Below are 11,221 nucleotides of genomic sequence, written 5' to 3'. Positions count from 1 at the left end.
CTGTGTGTCCACTGTGATGGCTTGCAGAGTTTGTATCATCATTAAATAATTACAAGCTTCCAATGTTCACAAATCCATTATATAACACTCTGAACCTGTCTGAAAACCGTCTCTACATCTGGACAGTTTTTATAATGCTGCACTGATTTTGCCGGAAGATTGATTAAAGGTGGGGTAGGTAAGTTTGAGAAACCGGCTCGAGATCGCTAGAATTTGAAAATACACAACCGGAGAAAATCTGCCACTTCCTTATAGAGCCCCTCCTCCAACACACACGAACGCGCACATGACCAATGAGGGCACGAGATAAGTTTGTGCCCCGATGGAAGGCTGACAGGCAGGTAGGCCATCCAATTGGTTGTACTTTTTACAGTATTACGGCTTCTACAGATGAAATTTTTTTATGGATTTTTTGTCAAAGCACTTCAGATATTCATTGCTATCGGGATGTTAAGAGCATTCCATGGAATATAACAAAAAGTGTATCTCGAGCCGGTTTCTGAAACTTACCTACCCCACCTTTAAGTATTTACCCATCAAAAAGTATATTTATAAATATGAAACACTAATATCATCCAGTATAGGTACTGAAACACTGATGATTGGACGTTGTTTTCCTTTACTGTGTACCTTATACATAGTATGGTGCCCAGGAGACCTTAACACGTTATAACTTGAAAGGCCTTCTGATATCCAAATTCCATTGTGTTTTTATGACTGCCTGATTATCGTCTTTCTTTTTTGCTATAGAGCTCCATTGTTATTAAAGGAATGGTCCACTCATTAGATAATTAATCAAAACTTCAGTATTTAGTGAAACGTTATGTTTAAACCATACCCTGAAGAAATCAGCGATATTCCCCGGTAAATAATGATTTTATAGCTCTTTTTTTATCAAGACCTGTATATTCCGTCTGGCCGCCGCCATGTTTGCCATTTTCAGTAGTCACGTGATGGTCGTGACGTCATCCATGCGTTCACTTTGTCAATACACGGAAACATGGTGGAGTATTTCAGTTCGGACTCGTCAGCAGAGGAACAAGTTTTGACCAATGTGAAGAGATTGGATGGGGGAATTCAGCCATACATATCAGTATGACAATACGACACCCTCTGTCCTTAGACCCTCACATCGTACAAGGAAAAACTTCCAGAGAAAACCCCCAGTTTAAAGGGAACATGGGAGAAACCTCAGGGAGAGCAACAGAGGAGGGATCCCTCTCCCAGGACGGACAGACGTGCAATAGATGCCGTGTGTAAATTGAAAAGATAATACATTTGCAACATAGGTAGTCCAGATGTTTGGAAATGCATGTGTGTATAATGGGAAGATGATATAAGATACTATATGTATGCATGTAGTACCACCCTTGCTATCGATTCCCTCTCTAGTTTAGCATACTACAACGAAGCATACGCTTCGTTGTCCCTGGCCATAGAATCACGATTTTATGGGGCCGGAAAAACTGGGGGGAAATACACACTAGCCGGTACTACGCTATATGGAAAGGCCACCAAAAACTGTCCTGGCCTGGACGTTAAAACGGGGCTAGCCGCTGCAATGGAAATGCGCTATAACATACCTTATTCTTACTCCGAGCACTACTTCTGCTCCTCCGTCGCTTCACACTTGCAGAGGGCGATTTCTCTACTGGCCGAACTGGTGTCCTGGTCGGTGATGACACCAGAAAGACCGATGGTACTGCATCTCCATTGAGTAATGGTTGTTCTTTAAATCCCATGTTATGTTTGATCATACTCTCAGAGTAGTCGTCTGGAAATGTGAAATGTTCGCTGCATACATGAGCCTGTAAATCTCTCGGTTCGGGCCGGCCACATTTCGCTAGCCACTGCCTCCGAATGTACTTCTTATGCTTACCTTTTGGCAACAGATGGAACCGAGCATTCCGTGGATTGTTCCTATCCGAATTATGGCAATATTTCGCGATACAGTGAGGCATATTTGAAGAGAGAAACTACAGTAAATAACATGGAGATCAACTTGTCTTCGACAACCAAACGCATGGATTACGTCACGTCCGGGAAATGGCGGCGCCCACAGTGTTGATGTTATTTCGGTATATAATCAGTTTAAAATCACTGATAATGTCATCGGATTAAAAAAAAAAAAAGAGAGAGAGACTGGCAGAGACTGGTCTGTTTTATCGGATGATAATTTTTAAAAAATGAGTGTCATGAGTAGTGCTGCGTACCGGTACGCCGAACCGGTACTGGACTTGTAAAAAGTTTCGGTTCAAGTCCGGTTAAAACCGGAACGTCAGGAACCGGTACTTGGACTCGCAAAAAAACTAGCACTTACGTATATTCTGGTGTCTGTGGTTATTTAAACATTCCCTGATAAACGTTATTCAGCGTCAATAAATGAGTGCTAATCCCAGTGTGCTCAGTGTACAACATCACATGTCATTTCACCTTCGATTTACGGTTTGAAAACGTAGAATTTCGCCACATGCTAATGCTAACCGGAAGTGAAGAATTTTCAGAATAAAAGTTTTAAGTTAATAGTGTGAACTTTCGTTTTTTTCAGAATAAAAGTGATTTAAATTAGTGTTTTTAATTCAAAATTACGCCATATCAACATTGATTTTAATTTCTAACAGTATGTATTGTAGAGTTGTAGAAAATACATGGTGCACAGACAGTACAGTACACTCTGACTGTACAGTCACTAGAGTGTAGCCTATACTGTATATTAGGCGTGTAACAGTGTGATGCGTATAGTCTACTCTACACTCTACCTTTCAGCAACGTTTTAGGGATTTAGGCTCAGTCAGCTCAGGGACTGTTTGGTTACTTTAGTTTGGTAAATGAAATAAATGTTTGAACTTTGTAGTAGTTCACTGTAGTTGCTGTCATAAGTCATTTGTAGACTAAGTGGCACATTTGTACTTTGTAGAGAAATGTAGACACAAGTTGGAAGGGAGCACAATAAACCTGATGAGTTTGAATTTGAGTTGATTATGAGTTAATTTTCAATTGATAATTAGCTCACAATAAGTTCACTTTAGTTACTCACACAACTTGACACAAGCCATGGGTTCAGGTCCGGACTTATAAGTCCGGACCTGAACCTGAACCTCTGGACTTGAGTCCGGACCTGAACCTGAATGTGAGTCCAGGTACGCAGCACTAGTCATGAGCATACCATTCCTTTAAGAACTAAAGCGACATGTGTCTTCGTCACCATGAACACACACTGTAGTGTATTCCTGATGACACGACACTCACAAGAACCCCATATGATTCTGTTGATGAGGAAAGCCCAAAGTTCAAAAGTCACTTGTTGACCCATTAGAGCAGGCTGTAATTTGTTGACATAATACATTTCATTAAAGTCAAGTTCCGTTTTGTTCAGTGTCTGAACTAAGTGCACTCCTGCAGTGGCGTGCACAGACATTTATAGGGGCAGGTGCTCAAGAGAAAAAAAAAGGGCACCTTCTGAGTCGCCGTGGCGGTCTGGCGGTCGCCCGCGCGCGAAGCGTGCGTGCGCCGAAATTGTGCGCGAAAATGTGCCGGATAATGGCGGATTTTGTTAGTTTATTTTTCGGTTTTTGGTTACTCCTTCCATCTCTCCCTCATTTTGGTCATCATCAGAGAGCACTGTTTCTGAACATGGTGCTGCTCTGGACTCTGACATTTCTGCTTCATCTGTGTCTGACTCAGAGATATTTTCTATGGATTTGTCTCCCTCAGCTTAGGCTGCGGCCCCACGAGGACGAATTCGGTCGTTTGCGTTACTGTTTAGTGTCATATAGACCGTTCGGCCACACGAGGACGACCGAATATGGCACTAAACGACTGAGGAAACGACAACGGGTCCCAAGGTGGATAGAAATGCATACGCCACTCTCTGGGGGGTCAAACGGCTCCGTGTGTGCGCCCTATACGGACATTTTCAGATCACTGATAGTGATTGCACAATAGCCCCGCCTCTCCTGCTCACCTCCGCTTACCCCGCGCCAGTGCTGAAGTGTTTCGCCACCAACAACAACAACAATGGCGGATCGCAGAGTTGCTATCGTGCTCCGGACGCTATTGACCATGCTACAGTTGTTTGTGCAACATCTACAGCAATAATGATGAGGCAATAGCCCCGCCTCTCCCCACCTCTGCTGCTCACCCCCACGTCAAAGTAAACTGCACCCTGAATTCAGATTATTTATCTTTCTCTCACGAGTGAAGTCTAATCTGACAGGACGGAGAGACGCAGCTCTGCCCACCTGCAGCTCCTCCCGCTGCAGCAAAACACACACTTCAAGTCAGATCATCGCCCTTAGCTATTTTAATTACCTCTCAAACTAAACTAGTTATAAATATGTTTATTCTTACTGTCGGCCGGGTCACTGATTACTGGATGAGCTGCTGCATGAGACAGACACTGACGCTGTCCGAAGAGAGGGAGGAAAAAGAGAGGCTCCGTGTATTTTATCATTATATTATATAGAGTCGTTATTCATTTGTTTTAAAGCTCAATAAATAACAAAGAAGACCTTTGACCGGCACTTTTATAATTTTGTCCGGAAGATTTCAACTTTAATACACGCTGACTGGCGAAAAACTCTGCCCGGTTCCCTCGGCCCCCACCGCGGAGAATAAACAGAAGGGCAACCATGACAACCATGCTTCTTCGCTGCTTTTGTGGAGGAAGTTACAGCGCCACGTAGAGGCTCCTGCATATGTACTGCAGCTTCTCCAGCGGTTGGAGCTAAACGGAGCGGTCTCGTGTGGACAGACACTATCCGGATAATTATTGCATGTGGACGGAAGCCGTTTGCGATTGCGTTTGCGTTAATCCTATGCGTTTAGCCGTTTTCGTCCTCGTGGGGCCGCAGCCTTAGATGGACTATTGCAGGACAGCAGGGGGCTGCTTCCCTGAGCCTGCTGTAGCTGCCTAGAATACAAACAATATAGAATATGATGTTTATTTCAATTATTTGGGTAAGGCAATGCAATGCATGACAACATCAAGACTCACCAGACTTTAACTGTCATGGCCACAATTCAACACCCTACCACTAGTTGTTGTTTTTTTGTCATTTGGCAAGTAGCTTCATGTCTGATGTAGTATCACCAAAGCACTTAGTGTGGTTACAATAAATTGTGGGCCTCTCAATAAAATTATATTATTATTATTATTACTACTATTATTATCACAGTTCAAACCTGAGCATGAAAGGGCTCTAGACAGACAGTGTGTCCCTAACATGACTCTGACCTTTCTTCTTCATCTTCATCATTGATGATGGGTAAGAGTTCATCAGGCACATCTGCATCCTCATCTTCCTTGCTGGTAGGCTCAGGCTGCTTTACCCAGGAGAGCAGAGAGCTGCTTCCCCGGGCTGCTTGCTGGAGCTCTCTTTGTTTTTCTTTTCTTATCCTGTCTCTTCTTGGCATTATTCTACAAGTGGTCAATGCAAATGAGCTAAATCAATGTACTGCTCTGCTGTGCATGCTAATTAAGGGTTCATCTCCGAGAAACATTTAACAGCAGCATTAATGTAAACCCATAAGGTTACTAGGCTACTACTTATATTGTACTTTTTGAGGCATTTTTACTTTACTTGAGTATTTCCCATTTTCAATACATTTACTTCTACTCCACTACATCTCAGATGCAAATATTCTACTTTTACTCCACTACAATTATTTGAAAACTTTAGTTAGTTACTATGTAGATTTTGATTAAGATTATTACAAAACATACATTTAATCACTTCAGCCCTAGCATAATGACGCATTGTGAGCGTAGATCTGCTATTTTCAAAAGTGCACAACGAGACTAAATGGATGGATGCAAGAAAAGAAGTAAAGTCATAGTTTAGTTTGGCATCTGATTTAGGGGACTAAACAATACACTCGTTGTATTTGTTACCTCGTGGTTACTTACTTGGTCGTCACTAGGGCACTTTTAATCGTGTTGCTGCGTGCTGCTGCACCACACACCCGCCGTGGCCTGTCTGACTCTGCGCGCTGCGCGTTCACGTTGAGAGCAGGGAAGGGAGGGGCTGCAGCCAGGGCACGTACGGGAGTTCCGCGGGGCACGTGTGGGGATGTCTGACAAAATTACAACGCGCATTTGGGGCACTGCTGTATATATTAGGAACTTTTAATCCAGAATTGATCGATGTTACCATGAGCCACATACAGTACACTGTAAAAAAAAAAAACTTTCAAAAAGGCACATTGCTGTCCAGAGGGCAAAACGGGCAGGTGCTCAAGCACTACCTTGAGTCTATGTGTGCACGTCTCTGCACTCCTGTATGGAGGCGGGACCGTGAGCCAGCAGGAACCAGGACACTGACACTGAGGCTGCGGCCCCACGAGGACGAATTCGGTCGTTTGCGTTACTGTTTAGTGTCATATAGACCGTTCGGCCACACGAGGACGACCGAATATGGCACTAAACGACTGAGGAAACGACAACGGGTCCCAAGGTGGATAGAAATGCATACGCCACTCTCTGGGGGGTCAAACAGCTCCGTGTGTGCGCCCTATACGGACATTTTCAGATCACTGATAGTGATTGCGCAATAGCCCCGCCTCTCCTGCTCACCTCGGCTTACCCCGCGCCAGTGCTGAAGTGTTTCGCCACCAACAACAACAACAATGGCGGATCGCAGAGTTGCTATCGTGCTCCGGACGCTATTGACCATGCTACAGTTGTTTGTGCAACATCTACAGCAATAATGATGAGGCAATAGCCCCGCCTCTCCCCACCTCTGCTGCTCACCCCCACGTCAAAGTAAACTGCACCCTGAATTCAGATTATTTATCTTTCTCTCGCGAGTGAAGTCTAATCTGACAGGACGGAGACACGCAGCTCTGCTCGCCTGCAGCTCCTCCCGCTGCAGCAAAACACACACTTCAAGTCAGATCATCACCCTTAGCTATTTTAATTACCTCTCAAACTAAACTAGTTATAAATATGTTTATTTTTACAGTCGGCCGGGTCACTGATTACTGGATGAGCTGCTGCATGAGACAGACACTGGCGCTGTCCGAAGAGAGGGAGGAAAAAGAGAGGCTCCGTGTATTTTATCATTATATTATATAGAGTCGTTATTCATTTGTTTTAAAGCTCAATAAATAACAAAGAAGACCTTTGACCGGCACTTTTATAATTTTGTGGAGGAAGTTACAGCGCCACGTAGAGGCTCCTGCATATGTACTGCAGCTTCTCCAGCGGTTGGAGCTAAACGGAGCGGTCTCGTGTGGGCAGACACTATCCGGATAATTATTGCATGTGGACGGAAGCCGTTTGCGTTAATCCTATGGGTTTAGCCGTTTTCGTCCTCGTGGGGCCGCAGCCTGAAGCTTCCTTTTTGAGTTTCTCTGAAAAAGCTTGAATAATGAAGATAAGTGTATCCTCCATGAGTTCTGCTGGACTTGCACTTATTCTGATGTCTACGTGTTCCGTGTCCGGGGTGGGGGTCTTTTCATGATGTGTTTGTCTGAGCTCTCTGTGCCCCTTAAATACATATTGTATATGTAACTAACATTTCAGAGTTCACACATTCACTAGACACAAAACACAATGAATGCATTTGGTAATTTTATTTACAAATGGTAAAAAAACACCATAAAAATATATCTTGCTTTCACATATATACATTTCAATGCTTTCCTATGAACTATGTTGACAGGACATGGGGCGCCTGCATCATAGTGGCTGACCTCTGATACAGACCGGACACACACACACACACTCGTTCTGAAGCTCCACAGAAGCTTGTACATCAGAGGAGGTCTGGTCTCATCCCGGTGGTCATCCATTCTGATTTGGAATCAGCTGTTTCTCCTGAGGTAGGTCTTACCACTTTCCAACCATAAACAAACGCATCTGAGATTTCAAGAATGACTCCGGGGGAAACAGTTTGAACAGTTCAAATGTTATACATTACAATTTACACAAATTAAATACTTGTATACAAATTAAGCCCAATGAAGCTCATTTGTGATTTTAAGGCTATATACAAAATATTAATTATATATATAATTCGCTATTATTTGGAAAATAAAGTTGTAAATTCTAGAAAGAAAATATGATGATTGCAAAAGACATAATAACATTTTGTTTAAAGTATAGAAAGCTACAAAGAAGAATCATATTGAGAAACAAAAAGCATTATAGTATAAAGTCTAATAATCATAATGTGAAGAGAATAAAAGCCGTGATGAGAATAAAAGCATAATATAAAGAGAATAGTCCTAATCCCAGAGAAAGTGTCATATGAGATAAGACATGATGTCATGGTTTAGTCTCCGTCCTCATAGAGAGAAGCTATACTTCACTCGTCCCAGGAGTAGCCGCTGACAGCCTGCCTGTGACTATGATCATCTTATAATGCTATCTTTCAAACATTGGGACTTTTTTATTGTAAAATTACAACTTTATTCGTACAATACTTTTTTAATAGAAAAATATTTTCATTATCAGAATCTTTCTTGAAATCTCAGATATGCTTTTGTAAAAGTGGTCTGCATATTGTCGCCTGTTCGCTCAGAGCATAGACACGCATTTATACAAGTTGTGTTCATTAGCATATTATGCAGACACAAGTTCTAAACACGGGTGGCCGACTAGGACAGCTTGAGTGGCTTTGGAGGTTATTGAGGATGTTGAATTAAATATTGCAGTTTTAACCAGAAAGTGGCAGTAACTGTAGTCCGGGTGGGTGGGCTGATTTTGATGAATATTGGGCCGATTTTAAAGTTTTAGGGGACTCAAAACTGCCATTTAAAAGAACAAAATAATTGTTGCTTTTGTCTGCATGTGCTAATTAATGCTATTTATGCTAATGGAGCAAATAGTCACATTTCTGGTACGTGTGAACCTACCTGGCAATAAGCCGTTTCTGATTCGGAACATATGCAGGGGAGCATCCGGCAGTTTCTATGTGCTGGGGCCCCTACTATACATTTCTAACATATAACTTTGGGTCCCTCAACATTTCCGGGTTCACTATGCAGACAACTATCCTTTTGTGTTCTAAAATGTGCCTCAGACTGGGTGTGGGGGCCGCCTGGGGTCGTTGGTCTGTGGTGTGTTAACACTGCGAGTGAGAGCAGGAGGAGTAGAGGTACAGCAGGATGAAGCAGTCGATCAGAAGGATGGTGTAGAACCATCTCTGCGTGTGCAGACTGCGCCCCCTCTGGAAGCGGGTCAGCAGCACGGCCAGCAGCAGGAAGAAGGTGGCCGTGTTCAGCAGGAGGAAGAGGCGGATGTAGGAGGCGGTGCTGGAGAGACCCTCGCTCCCCTCCGTGGCCACCATCTGAACCTCCTTAAATTTGCGGCCCTTGACAAAAGCCCCCTTTCTGTTTTTGCGACCGTCGGTATAATCCATAAAGGCCCGCGAGTCGCCCTCCCCCTCCTCTGGACTGTCCTCATCTGTACGCTTTGAAGTCTTCTGTCTCGCCTTCTTCTCATTCACCTCAACCTGTGCGAAAATGTCAGGTAGAGTCTCAGACAGCTTCTCCCCAAGGTTCACGGTCCTCCCCCCTTTCCCCCTGCCCTGCGTCTTGGACATAGCAAACATATTCTCTATGACCTCCTCCGTCTTCTTCTTGTCTGAGAACTGGAGCAGGCGCTCTGCAGTCTTTCTGAAGCTGGCGGTGTTGAGAACCCGTCCCAGGATGTGTCTCTCCATCTGCTGGAAGACGGGCTTGACGTGTTGTAGGTTGTCCTCCACCACGTTGACGTATTCCTCCACTTCCTCGGGGGAGCTGTCCTCCTCAGCCGCCGCAGACTTCTCGAACACGATCTTCTTGTGGTCCTCCAGCACCATGGCGAACAGGGGCTTGCTGGGGACCTCTCCGGTCAGCAGGTAGATGGTGTAGGTGTGCTCCTTGGTGGACAGGTAGATGTCCACCCTCTGGTCATCGCCACGCAGGCTGAAGCTCTGTACATCCACGCCTGGTCCATAGAAAATGTAGGCAACCCTGGTGTGAGGGTACCTCAATGGCATAGTGACGTTCACATAGTTGGAGCCGTTGTACGGGTAGCCTCGAGGGTAGTTCCAGTAACCCACCACCCCTTTGCTACTGTAGCCGGTGTCATCCATCCAGAACATCTTGTAGTTATCCTCCCCGTGGGATACGAAGGCTCCATGAACACCATCTATCTTGGTACTCCGGAATGGCAGCTCCGTGTTGTGGAAGAAGGCACTCATCGCCCTGGTGGGGCTGTCCGGCTCCAGGTGGATGTGGTCCACCAGGAGCAGGAGCTGTGGGTGGAGAAGGAGCAGGTTCCTCTGGAAGCTCCTGATCTTCAGCTCGGGACTGTACGAGGAATGTCCCTCCCCTCGGATGAAGACCATGCCCTGCCTCTCCATGGCAGCCTCCACTCTGCCCTGGGCATCCGCCGCCAGCCCCACCTTGTACTTCAACCACTTGGAGTCGCAGGCCTCGGTCACCTGTCCAGCCCACGGCTTGAAGCAGCTCCCTGGGACATCAGAGCTGAACAAGAGCGCGTTGTTCAGCAGAGTGTACTTGGGTCCATACAGAGCCTCTGTGATGAACGGGACCCCGTTGGGCACAAAGGTGAAAGTGTTCTGATCAGGGTGCTCGTGGCCAGCGTTAAAGTTCCTCCACCCTTTGATCCACTCCTTGTACTTGTTCTTGTGAACGATGTCGAAGATGGCCCGCCCCCCCAGCTTCCCCGCCTTGAAGGACAGAAAGGTGCGGTTGGTGTCTGCAGGTAGAGCGCTGCCATACGTCACCACCCCCCAGTCCTCAAAGTGGTGAAGTTGAGATGTTCCGAAATCTGATGGAGGCTTCGGAAACAGTCCTGGATCATACCTGCAATTACAAGAGAGGACGGATGTCAGAGGGGTGAAGTATAGGGGTGTAACGGTATCCGTATTCGTCCCGTACCGTCACGGTTCGGACGTCACGGTTCGGACGTCACGGTTCGGCACATGCAGTCACACGGCGAATATGCCTTTTTTTTTTACGAGTGGGAAAAAAGTCTGTCCTTCAGGGCAGTATCCACTACACTATTTATAATCCAGGGGGCGGTATTGCGCCTAAAAGCTGTTTGCCAGCCGCCCTTAAACAACAAATGAAGAACAAGAAGAAACACAACAACAAAACGAACTAAATACAAGAAGAAGAAAAGTTAGTATGGTGAGTTCAGATAACACACAGGAGCTAGAACCACCTGCTTCTTTTAAATCAGCTGTGTAGGAACATGTCGGGTTCC

The 11,221-nt window shown here is 45.1% G+C and overlaps 1 protein-coding gene across 2 annotated transcripts in view; it reads right to left on the bottom strand.

Annotated features, from left to right (window-relative positions):
- Window positions 1–7,569: 7,569 nt before the first annotated feature.
- The window catches only part of dse (dermatan sulfate epimerase), a 28,473-nt gene continuing 24,821 nt past the window's right edge, over window positions 7,570–11,221 (bottom strand). The window contains exon 6 of one of the 2 annotated variants that reach the window (XM_034076075.1): window positions 7,570–10,818. In XM_034076075.1, the coding sequence (XP_033931966.1) occupies window positions 9,069–10,818 (1,750 nt within the window). In that variant the 3' untranslated portion in view covers window positions 7,570–9,068. The remainder of the gene's footprint in view (window positions 10,819–11,221) is intronic. The other variant, XM_034076076.2, reaches the window with a different exon arrangement.

The sequence above is a fragment of the Pseudochaenichthys georgianus genome, chromosome 24 (genome assembly GCF_902827115.2).
Source record: "Pseudochaenichthys georgianus chromosome 24, fPseGeo1.2, whole genome shotgun sequence".
Classification (NCBI taxonomy): Eukaryota; Metazoa; Chordata; class Actinopteri; order Perciformes; family Channichthyidae; genus Pseudochaenichthys; species Pseudochaenichthys georgianus.
The sequence above is the reverse complement of the archived record's forward strand: the minus strand, read 5'-3'. Positions and strand labels throughout refer to the sequence as shown.